We start from the raw sequence: 12,839 nt of genomic DNA, 5'->3' as shown, positions 1-12,839 counted from the left end.
TGGCCGATTAGGTCGATCATATAGTTCTGAAATATAATTTTCCCAAATTTTCAGCACTTGCTTCTGATCTACTATTCTATTCCCCTGTGAGTCTTCGATGCCAACATTTTGAATCCCATGATTCTCTTTCCATCCTAGTTCTTTTGTCTTCATGTACATATTAGTTTTATTTTTTGCTGTAGGCAATCAGTAAGAAAAGTAAGTCCTGTAGTATAAACAGGATTTATGTGGTGAAAATGTCGGTGTAGAAGAACCCAAGACTCATCAAGTGATGTTACAGGGGCACTAACCTCCTTACGCATGAAGCTGAGCCCTTCTGGAGGAGCTGCCAATTCTGCAGCCACTAAAGAATTTCCCAGCATTTTATGGAACCCGAAGGTTCATTACCGTGTTGACAAGAGCCCTCCACTGGTCCCTATCCTCAGCTAGCTCAATCCAATCCATACCATCCCATTCTATCTCTCTAAGATCCATTTCAACATTGTCCACCCACCTACGCCTTGGTCTTCCCAGTGGTCTCTTTCCTTCTGGCTTTCCCACAAATATCCTATACGCATTCCTCGTCTCCCCTATTCGTGCTACATGCCCTGCCCACCTCATCCTCCTTGACTTGATCATTCTAATTATACTTGGAGAAGAGTACAAGTTATGAAGCTCCTCATTGTGCAGTTTTCTCCAACATCCTGTCACTTCATCTCTCTTTACGGGGGCACTATTAAGAATAAATTATCTCAGGCTGAAGGGAGGAAGCCCTTACACGTATCCGTGTATTGGCAAGAATGTAACATTCAGCAAGTGTTGGTAGACCGCTCATATCAAAGTCGCGCAACATGTTCATATTTGTGTACCCGGGCTTTGGAGTTCAACTTTTTAGGGCTTCTCTGCTTAGGTACAAAAGATGACTCGGAAGTTGTACATTAATTTTTAAGCACACTTATTAAAAATTCTTTTTAGGTGAAGCAATACGCAACTTCGTAAAGTCGGTTCCAACGCCTGTGCCAGGATCCTGCATTTCATGACATGGAGTCCCCCGTCTTTGTTATCCATCTTGGGAGTCTGAACATCTGTTCTGATTTCCTTTGTTCAAAATGTCGCAGATAATTACAGGTTAATTTCTGATGCGAACAATTAGCCGAGGCGTGTTGTTCTCTNACGTTCATTCATTTGTTGAGAAAAATGATGATTGGAGTCAAATTATTCTTTACCCCTAAAACTATATAAATTTTAAGTCTGCCTTTTTGAGAAGAATATGAAAAATAAAGCGAATTATACCTTTCTTAATATAAATAGTCCTTTCCAGAAATACAGTCAAAACAAAAATGCAATACGTTGAGAAACAACGTTACTATAACAAACCATGTGGACATCGACAGCTGATGTATATGACGCTGACGTACAGTAAGGTGTAGCCTGGTACACGGATTCAAATGTCGGAGAGATACGATTCTTGTGTGATCTGTGACAGCCATATGTTGTATGTTCCCTCTAGCAAAAGCTTGATAATATTGTTTATTTCAGGTATGTTCCAAAACATGGTCCAGATTTCCAGAAAGTACGAGTCAACTTTTTGCTTTTGGAAAGGATATGAACTCTTCGTCTTCGTCCAAGACGTCAAGCATATCGCGGTAAGCTGCCAGTTACATTCCTAGATTTATGTGAAGATACTGCACAGCTGAAGTACAAACGCAAACTGGGGTTCTCCAGACAGGGTATGCGTTGTTACTTTAAATTCGAGGTTCACACACATGTGATTATCTGGGATATAACACCGTGCAGTCTTTTGAAAATTAGCATTTGTTTCGGAGGAATATGTCGCCTCCATCTTCAGAGTGGAAGAATAAGTCAAGTAAGAAGCTTATTCTTCGACACTGAAGGTCGCGAGAATATGATCCTCCATGAAAATACAAGTTTTCATGCTTTATTATTTCCCGTATTTCCTAATGTTAACATCGGCTTCTGTAAAAGTTAATGAGAACTGAAAGCACTGAAGGGGAAGTGTAAAGAGGCTTGCGCAGTCACGTCCAGAGGAACTCGTAGGAAGCATCATTCAAACTCTTCGAGAAGCTGAGAAATGCAAAGGCGCCGTAACTAATTCTTTTGCGGCTTTCTCTCAGAGTAGAGTGGGCTGCGTCACTTGAATAGGAACGCCAGACATTCTGTCGTGTCTCACACCCAGATATCCGTGGCTAAACACCGGATTCACACCACAGGGGACCGCATTCAGTCTCTGGAGGCTTCACGTGGTGTCCGTGGTGAACCAAGTGTCACCACACGTGTATGATAGCCCGATCCAGGCAGCGAATCATCTCCATCTGATCCGGCACTTGGCTGCTTATAGAACAACGTAGTCTCTTTTATGAATATCTACGAAATTCCATGGTGGATGTAGCTATCACTCTGTGTTCCTTAAATTCCTCTCACAATGTTGAGCGGGTTGTTCGTCTCACAGACCTCTTGAGGGGGGAGGCAAACGTAGAGGTTGCTGAAACTGCAAATGTGTAAGCAGTAAATTTAGAAATGTCAGCAAATGGTTATACGATGTTTCCATATGCCGGCCTGAATTGACGCAGCCTGAACATTGTGTCCTGGGTTCGGATCCCTCCTGGAACAAAAGCTATATGTTATATTCGCTCTGGATTATTCTGTGATGATGGTAAACACTTTGTAATGACTGATTGCCCAAACCAAGGAAAGACACGGTCTGGGTCGCATAATCCTAAATATCTACGAAGTTGAAGGAAATAAAATTTCGAATTGAACTGTAGCGGTATTAATAATGACTGGTACGATCACGTCACTGCACACTGATCTCATTACGTTTGTTTCTATGTTTAAGGCTTTGTTATCAGACAGCGAGGAAGTGGGCAGACCTTGCATTTATAAATACTGGGAGCCCTGGCTAGGATCAAGTCTGGCGATTGCTGAAGGCAAGTCTACTGCACTTCTTGCCGGGCGCTGCAGTCCTCTTGCAATGACTACTTATAGACTATGGATCTTCTTAATGAGCAGACATCACAGTCAGAATGAAATGTCGTGTTGACAGCTTCAACAGTATCTTCCGGCAGGAACATTAATGTCACGTCCTTTCAGGAACTGTAAATTAGTAATAATGCAGTGATTTATTTATACGTATAATTTTCGATAGTATGATTATACGGAGGGGGCAGGCGGCAGCAGGCGGTAGCGCAGTTGGTTAAGGCACTATACTACGAGCCAGAAGCTCCCGATTTCGATTCCCTAAGAAGTCATTGCATATATTTAATTGACCTGATCCTTCCAGCCGCACTAAGGCCCTGAGGTCGACTCAGCCTCTAACAGAAATGAGTACCAGGAATCTTCCTGGGGGTAAAGGGCGGCCGGTGCGTAAGGCTGACAACCTCACCGCCATCTGTGAGCCGATTGTCTAGAAAGTGTGGGAGCCTCGACGTCTCACAATCCTGTGGGCCTCTACTGCCTTTACCTTACCTTTACATTTATGGGCATACATGAAAAATTTCTAGAGCATCTACAGACTCTCTGCCATTCTCTAAAGAAAAATTTCATACGACTTCACGGGTACGTTCATCATCCGTCTCCATACCAAATTTCATGTTCCTGTACCAGCCTAGCAGTAAAAATTCGATAGCATAAGCATCGAACATAAAGGTCAACACAGATATGGCGCCATATTGGTATTTCGTCTTGTACAAAATATACTTAAATATAGCTGTATATTTCTAAGGCTTTGTGCCGCACAACATTTTTGAGCATTCACAAAATGGCTGCAATACCGTCATGGTCACCGTCACAGAAGTTCTGAAGACCCCCATGTCAGTATATGTACAGTAGAGAATTCAGAAATGCAAAAGTGGGTTAGACTTCATATGGAGGTGAGTGACAAATCCATCTAGTGGTTCCGAAGTTATTTAGGGACGGAACACAACACAGGTTTACACATCGACACGACTGACCGAAGTAGGGAGGAAAGTATGTACTTTTACATAAAAGCGGTACGTATGTTTAGACCTATTATAGGGATGCGAGTACAGGGTATACATATTTTAATATGGCTTTTTTCCTTGGCGTTGTCCAGGTCAGAAATGGAAAATCCGTCGCAAGTTGATCGCACCAGAATTTCGTCCCTCAACTCTTGAATCAAGTGTTCAGACCCTGAACTCCAGTACGGAGAACTTGCTGAACAGGTTGGCTACATTCACTGGTGGGCCTGAGTTCGATGTGCATCCCTTTATGAATTTACATGCTATGGACAATGTGTGTGGTGAGTTATGGCGCTGCTCATCTTAAAGATCTCTGGCAGGAGGCCTAGCTCGCACCATGACGCTCCTAACTACAAACTTCTTGCTTTCAGAAACATTTATGGACGCGAAAATCAACGCCCAACAAAACAGTGAATCGGAATTCGTAAGGGCAGTCAACGCGTAAGTTCAATACAATCCTAATTTTCTGGTTTTATGAAAGCATAAGCATGAGGAGCAGTCTAACTCACAGGCACAAGTGGGACGCAAGGTACCAGACGCAGTTACGTTATTTTGGGCAATCAAATCAACTTGCACTGTGAAAGTACGTTTCCGTGGTAGGGGAGACAGGTCTAGTTCGTTGCATGGGTAGTGGGGGGTGGAGTCCAACTGAGTCCACTTGGCACGGTGGCCACTGATTGGCCTATTGTAGCCAGCCCCGGATTATTATGATGACGGAGAATTTGGTGGAATGAATATTGGCAGGGGATACCGAAGTACTCGGAGAAAACCCGCCGCAGCGCCACTTCGTCCACCGCAAATCCCACTTGACCAGACCCGGGATCGAACAAGGGTCGCCGCGGTGGGAAGCCAGAGACTAAGCACTTGAGCTATGGCGCGGCCTGATTGCATGGCTAAGTAAGCATACAGGTAATAACTCATCCCGCTTGTGTTAGAGCATGTTACTAATCAACCAGTAGAAAGAAAAACTTCTCCTGGGGATGAAAATTGTTTAGCAATTCGTGGCTTATATTTTCCACATCGCCGAATAATTTTATTCAAATTGGAAAAATACTGGCGTCCTGCAAATTTGTGCGGTCAACGTAAGCCCATTTACAGCTTTACAGTCTGTTTATCCAACAGCGCATCTCACGCAGTGCACGAGCGAAGTAAAACCCCTCTTCTGCACCCCGACCTTCTATTCCGCATGTCGTCCTTGGGAAGAATGCAGGCGAGAAATCTGGCCACGCTGCATGCCAGGAACAAGATGGCCGTTGAAGAGAGGAAGGAACAACTGCTTCATACAAAGGGTGAGTGAACTGAGGAGACCAAAGTTACTGGGATTTAGCAAGGACTATGGCCATACCATAGCTCGGGCGGTTACGCGTCGGTTTCTCACCGCGACGGCGTGGGTTCGAGCCCAGGCCAGGTCATGTGGGATGTGTGTTGGACAGAGTGGTGCTGGGGCATGTTTTCTCCGAGGACTTCGGTTTCGCCTGCCAGTCTTCATTCTTATATATTTCTGGATGTGTGTGATTCAATTGTAATGTCTTTTTGGTTAAATTATATATATGGAACCGTTCGAGGGTGCTTAATTTCTGTTCTTTGCACTACGTAACTTTTTATGCAAATTTCTAAATGTGTCCTATATATTTTCAGATACAAAGGATCGCGTTCCAATCATGGACGTCTTGATTGAGCGATCGAAAGACGGCAGAGTTTCTGGTGATGTGGACCCGGCGGAGGAAATGAACACAGTTTTAATAGCAGTAAGTACGGTTTCGGTAGAACACATACGCCTACGTTTGAACCTTATGACTACAACGAAAGATCTGAGCCGTTCTCGGCTCAATGTCATTGCTGATACTCTCTGGCCAGTCGCTCCGTTTTCCTTGCAATCCCGTATCTCTACCCCTCCTTTGGTTCCAGTTCGGCATGGGTCAACTCATCCTTTCTATCCAGTGGTGCATCCTCCTGCCTCTGGCCCTCGTTTCGTCAACAGGTCTCCTGCGTCCTGAGTGCTCCTTGTCGAGAGCTCTTTTCGTTTTAAGCCCGGTGGGTACACATACCTCTAAACCACGTACACATGAGGACCGACGAAACATTCAACCACGGTGAAGCTATTTCTGTACAAGACCGTGAAGGTGCATAAAGATGTGAGACGTCGAGGCTCCCACATTTTTCTAGAAAATCGGCTCACAGATAGCGGTGAGGTTGTCAGCCTTACACGCCGTCCGCCCTTTGTCCCCAGGAAGATTCCTGGTATTCATTTCTGTTAGAGGCTGAGTCGACCCCAAGACCATAGTGCGGCTGGAAGGATTAGATCAATTGAAAATTCTGATGATCTCATCGTGAATCGAACCCGCTACCTTACGGCTTGTACCATAGTGTTTCAACCATCTACGCTACCGCGAGCTCCTAAAACAATTCATACAAAATAAACAGAACGTGATTAAGAAGAAGCGCGTGGGAGTTCACATTTGCCAGTGTAACAATTGCTGTTTCTTGCAGGGTTACAAAACAACGGCTGCAGCACTGAGTTTCGCTTGCTGGATATTGTCTCGGCACCAGGACGTACAGGTGAGAGAGAGAGAGTTAGTTCTGGACAGCAAAACGCAATGATTGCCGTCAGTTTACACGGAAACATGTTTTCAGGAGAAAGTGCTGATGGAACAGAAGGAAATATTTGGCGACTCGGATCGTCCTGCCACCTACCGTGACATTCAAGAAATGAAGTACCTAGAAATGGTAATCAAAGAAACCATCCGACTCTACCCATCTATACCAGTATTCGGACGAAAACTGCAAAAGGATTTCAATGTCGGTGTGTAAAATTCAGTTCTATTTCATAACCAAATTTTATGTTAAAAAGAACAATCTAGACAGAATGTGCGTTACTCTTCCACCTTCAAGAAATTTCAGGAATTCAATAATTTCCACGTAATCCTACACAAACATGAAAATGCAATATTATCATTTCAGGAGATTTTGTCATTCCTGCAGGCGCCAATGTGATGTTTCTGACTTACCAGATACACCGGAACCCAAAATATTACCCGGACCCAGAGAAGTTCGACCCGGACCGTTTTCTGCCAGAGAACATGAAGGGAAGGAGCCCGTACTGCTACCTGGCTTTTTCTATTGGGGCCAGAAATTGTGTGGGTATGTTCCTTCACCGCACTTCATATAACCCAAGTTAGCAGCTACTGAACAAATCCCTCTTTCCTGTATTTCTGCACCTTGCTCCAAACAAATGTTTTTAAGTTCCTCATCTTTTTCCTTTGAATCACTCGTGGCCCGTGGCTTTTGCTAAAATATCTTGTCTCTTTCTTTTGCCTCGCTCCGATGTCAAGGGGGTGAGATTTAATTCCTCACAATTTACCCTAATGTCAGATTGCCTATCGCTGCCTTAGTCATATTTTTTTATCTTGTATTTCTTTCAATGGAGGAGCTTCATAACGTGTACTGTTCTCCAAGTAGAATTAGAATCATCAAGTTATGGAGGATGAGGTGGGCAGGGCATGTAGCACGAATGGGGGTGAAGAGGAGTGCATGTAGAATATTGGTGGGAAAGCCAGAAGGAAAGAGATCACTAGGAAGATCAAGAAGTAGATTGGGTGGGAAATATTAAAATGGATCATAGAGAGATAGGATCGGATGGTATGGATTGGATTAATCAGGATAGGGACCAGTGGAGGGCTGTTGTGAACACGGTAATGAACCTTTGGGTTCCATAAAATGCTAGGAAGTTCTCGAGTAGCTGCACAAATGGCAGCTTCTCAAGGAGGGTTCAGCTCCATGAATGAGTGAGTGATTTCTTTAAATGTTCCTTATGTCGTAAAATTGTTAAGGACCATCTATAGGTTTTTAAGATGAACAGTTTTTAAGAAAATGACAGGCCTAAAGTCCGATTTCTGTTGCATATAAAATAGCCTTGCAGTGTGATTTATGCTGATGAATGTCTGTTCGTCTGACTAGGCGAGGCCTGCACCGAACCAAACTGAACCCCAAACCAACGCCTATATTTAAGAAAGAGAGGAATATGCAGTTTCGTATTTAAGTGTTTGCATTTCGATAGTTTCTCTTTTCGAGTTATGTGGTACTCTTCTTTTGCAAATTTAGGCCATTTTTGTATTAACAAGAATATTCTAAAAAAGGCTGGGCTTTCTGTGGCCTACCGCTAAACATCTTACTTTTCTTGGCATAAATTCAATGCCTGCTTCCTTACTCACTTATGGAGCTGAGCTCTTCTTGAGGAGAAGCCAATTCTTCTGTTATTCAAGAATTTCCCAGCATTTTATGGAACCCGAAGGTTCATTATCGTGTTCACAAGAGCCCTACACTGGTCCCTATCCTGAGCCAGATCAATCCAATCAATAACATCCCATCCTATCTCTCTAAGATCCANTTTTTCTTCTACCCTGAAGATGGAGGCGATACGTTCCTCCGAAACGTCGGTTAACACCACATATACACGGTGCCAAATCCCAGAAGACTGCTTTCTTCATAGTCACCGCCGTGAAAGCCTCAAATCTTACATTTAAATATTGTCCACCCACCTACGCCTTGGTCTTCCCAGTGGGCTCTTTCCTTCTGGCTTTCCCACCAATATCAATGCCTGCTTGGGGCGCGGAAATCTTGGGAACCTGTTAGGCTCATTTGTGCCCTCTGCAGCCCACGGGCAAACAGTAAAGAAGGTGGCCAGACCTATACCAAGAGGAGCTTCAGCAGAGATGTGTACGGACCAAAAGATGCACTGTTCCTACCCACGGGGTCGGGTCGGGTCGGGCCGGGCCGACTGAGTTCCTTCACCTTTCTTTAGGTGGCTTGATAATCATATGGACGAAGACTCAAGCTATAATAAATCATGTAAAAATGTCTTTAAATGGAATTCCACCATTTTTATGGGGCTCTTTTCCATGTACAACATTTGATTAGTACAGGCCTGTTATATCCTGTTGCTGTAATATCGCCTTAGAGAATGCTGGTCTACGTATCTCCGTGTTTACGCGAGGTTACTAAGGAACTTTCCACAATATTCATACTACGGGCTTCTCATTTCAAAGGAACACACACATTCGAGTCCAGACACCTTACGCAATCTAACACGAATACAATGGAGTATTTTTTCTACTGCTAGTGGTGTTGGACTAAGTCCCTTGTACTGCGGCCACTTGGGGCCTATTGTACCAGCCCCAGATGATAGGTGAGGGTGATTGTGGAGCAGTTGGTGGAATGATAATGGGCAGGGGAAACCGAAGTATTCGGAGAAAACCTGCCCCAGCACCACTTTGTCCACCACAAATCCCACTTGACCAGACCCGGGATCGAACCCGGGCCGCCGCGGTGGGAAGCCAGCGACTAACCGCTTGAGCTATGATGCTGCCCTATACAATAGAGTAACTGTTAACACGAGAAAACTTAGAAATTCATCAAAATAGTTTTAATACATCGAGACTGGTGGGGCCCAGCCTAACCATCTTAGGGATAGGCAGCCTCTGATGCTGACCACAGTCACATTCACAAGACAGTTTTAATCAAGATTTCTGACACTAAGATTCGTTAAGATCCATTAATTCGTCTCGGAGATGAGACGTGTGTAACGTACATTAGTTTTATCTATTTCCTACAAACAATCCGGCAAAATGTACATCTAGAACCTTGAAATACATTTCGCAGATCCAGGAGCCCTGTAAAACTGTTATAGTGTGAAATGTCCTTCACAGACTACAATGTACTCCCGTGCCGTGTGTGTTACAGGCATCAAGTACGGAATGCAGGCGATCAAAGGCACGCTGTCCGCAATGATAAGAAAGTTCAAGATTCTGCCAGGCAGCACGCCACTCTCTCTGGATTCCATGATCACGCTGAAATCACTAACTGGAATGAAAGTCAGACTCGAATCTAGATAGAAATCCAAGTTTCGTTCGCCCTGCTCATGTTATCGAATTACTGCTTAGGCCTACATAGACACAGGCCTTAAGTTCTAACCCTTTGTTCTGCCTACTTGTGGGTCGAAATGTCAGGTTCACTAATCCAAGAGATGCTTACAAATGAATACACTTCACTAAAGTTGTTACTTTTGTAGATCTATAAATGAATAATAGAACTGAAATGAGCTGTGTTGTGTATCATGCTCACTTTAAATTTCTTTATCGCTTATAAAAATTTATTTCTCTGTAACAGCATATGATCTATTTGAACTTTATTTTTGGTGGTACTGCATATGATGGTTTTGTATGTTAAAGAACAATATGTAATAATTTACAACATACAAAATAAAAAAATTTAAAGTAAAATATTATTTATATGTATCGGTTTACTTTTCTCAAAATATCACTTTGATTAAACTATAATATATTATATGAAATAATTGTTTATGATGAAGGCATGACGCATTCTTGCGCTGCGAACGAAAGAAAGGACCTCAAGATGTGGTTGAAAGCTGAGAATACAATGAACAAAGAAACATGGAGGTCCTCAAGCTTCGATAATGGAGCTGACGTCTCCTTGCTACAAGAAATCGGCTTGTTAACTTGATGTTACACGCGACCACGGACTTTGGAGGGATTCTTTGAAGCGACCTAAATAACCTAAAATTTTTATGGGATTACGAGCATAGAACATCAGACGTTTCTATAGAGCTGGTTCGCTGGGAAAACTGCAAAAGGGGTAGGAGAGTTTAACTTAGATTTATTGGGGATACGGGAAGTCAGATGTGGGACAGATACGGAGAACTAGCAGGCCACGTGACAAGACAAGCATTACTCATTCTTCTTCTTTTCTTGCCTCTCCTATGAGCAGTGAATAGAGCAGAATTCTCTGTTAAGAGTAGTTCTTGCTTATTGCTTAATATACATAAAAGAATAAAGTAAAGTAAAGCTATCCCTGTAACAGGCCATGACGGTCCCACATTATCTAGACCAGGCAGCTCAACTTGTACAGAGGGCCACTTCAGCCCTATAAATAATAGTCCAGGGCCGCACTTCAAAATAAAAATATACATTACATTATGATACAAGGAAATTTAATTCTATTTATTGTTTAGGAATAATTTCAATATAATTACCTAAAGTCACATATCTTACGGTTTTAAAAAGCAAGAGAATGCCATTTTTGACAAGTATCAAACAACTTTTCAATATGTAAAAAGAGAGATTACACAAAAAATTGTGTTAGAAATAGCAAAATATTTAATTTCCTGCAGTCTACTAATTTATGTCTGCGTGAGTCTTCTTGTCTTCTGGTCTGTTGGAAAATTGTCTTTACAAAAAATATTTCTACTAAAATTGTAATATTGATTTTAATTTCAATTAGCTCTAAATTTGAGGGGCGGCACTTAGTGGCTATGGGGGCCGCATGCGGCCTGCGGGCCTCATGTTTTATAAGGCTGATCTAAACAATCGGCTCATGGTCTGTTGGAAAATTGTCTTTACGCGCCGGCCAGGTCAGCCTTACGCGCCGGCAGCGCTTTACTCCACAGGAAAATTATTTAATGAATTCCTGTTAAAGGCTGAGTAAACCCCAGGGTCTAGTGCGGCCGGAAGGATTAGTTGAATTGAAAAAAAATCCAATGACCTCATCGATATTCGAACCCGCGACCTTCCAACTTGTAGCACAGTGTCTTAATCACTAGGCTACTGCAGATGTAAGTAGCACACAAGATAGGCCTAAATATGAACGTCAATAGATTTACTATTGTACGAAGAAATAGGCTTAACCGAGTTTTCTGCCTGTCCGCCATACACCCACAATAATCCTACAGAAATATTCCTGTAGACATTTTTGTTCTCTGAAATTATGCACCAAATGATGAAAATGCTCACACTTTTTGTAACATAATGATGTCACTGTTTCCTGGATCAACATGTTTACATAAGACATACATAATTTTCTATGAATTAGCCAGCAGTTACTTACTGAGTTCTGACATGCCGCCTAAAAGCCGGAGTTTCCGAGCCAGAGCGGGTGTCCATTGCTAGGCAACGACTCGGTAGTCACACTTCGGCTACAATAAGAGCAGTAAAAGCACAAGTGTCTGGGTGACAATTAAGCACGTTCACGCGACAACGCGTACATAGGCAGACCGTTCACATGGAAATGAATATCAGAACTAGTTCAGTTCCCGCGGTAACCAGTAAGCTAGCTACAATTGCATCGAAAAACGGGAAACAGAAGCCTTGAACAGGGAGTCTTCTAGACCGTCTGGCTGTCACATGTCACATGTAACAGAACAGAACAGAACAGAACAGAACAGAGCAGAGCTGAGAGCAGAAGAATGCAGCAGAGCTAAGAACTAAGGAAGAAACAATAAAGACACCCCAGCAAGAACATGAGTGGAAAGGAGAAGAGCAGTTGAAGAGAGAATAGCAGTTGAAGGGAGAAGAGCAGTTGAAGAGAGAAGAGCAGTTGAAGAGAGAAGAGCAGTAGGAGAGAGAAGAGCAGAGTGAAGATGAAATTCGAGAGACGACAGACTATTCAAGTTGCATCGTGTGGAACACGTTAATTTTGAGTAATTGTAATTTGCAATTGTAAACAGCGTATCCAATAAATCGATCAGTTCACGCGGCAGCATCTGCAGTGTTAAAGAGACGGTCTTCCAGATATGAAAAAGAAATCCTTTGAAAATTGATGCCCGAGAGTCCGCATGCACTCACAGCTAATCGCTTTCCTGAGTCCACATCCCGAAACTACGCTTGCCATGTCTCACCAATATTTACCGAAAACTTTAATTGAGTCTGGTTTAAATATTATGAACAAACCTATTCGTTCAATAGGCCCTATAATCTAGTATCTTATAGTATTCACATCCTATTGGGGAATTCAGACATAGGTCTGCTGTTTTAATTTCTTAACCTAAGACCGCTTCTCTCATCTAGTGGT

General features: G+C 42.9%; 1 protein-coding gene across 1 annotated transcript; it reads left to right on the top strand.

Moving 5' to 3' along the window:
- The first annotated feature begins 1,503 nt into the window (after positions 1–1,503).
- LOC111864307 (cytochrome P450 4C1) lies at positions 1,504–10,237 on the top strand. Its single transcript, XM_023851459.2, has 10 exons — positions 1,504–1,625; positions 2,837–2,927; positions 4,073–4,258; positions 4,349–4,418; positions 5,100–5,266; positions 5,616–5,725; positions 6,468–6,536; positions 6,612–6,780; positions 6,939–7,118; positions 9,717–10,237. Exons 1-10 carry the CDS (start codon positions 1,521–1,523, stop codon positions 9,866–9,868), a joined length of 1,299 nt encoding a protein of 432 aa, XP_023707227.2. The 5' UTR covers positions 1,504–1,520; the 3' UTR covers positions 9,869–10,237.
- Positions 10,238–12,839: the final 2,602 nt, after the last annotated feature.

This window comes from Cryptotermes secundus, unplaced genomic scaffold, assembly GCF_002891405.2.
Source record: "Cryptotermes secundus unplaced genomic scaffold, Csec_1.0 scaffold156, whole genome shotgun sequence".
Taxonomy (NCBI): Eukaryota; Metazoa; Arthropoda; class Insecta; order Blattodea; family Kalotermitidae; genus Cryptotermes; species Cryptotermes secundus.
Note: the sequence above shows the minus strand (reverse complement) of the source record. Positions and strands in the feature narration are given on the sequence as shown.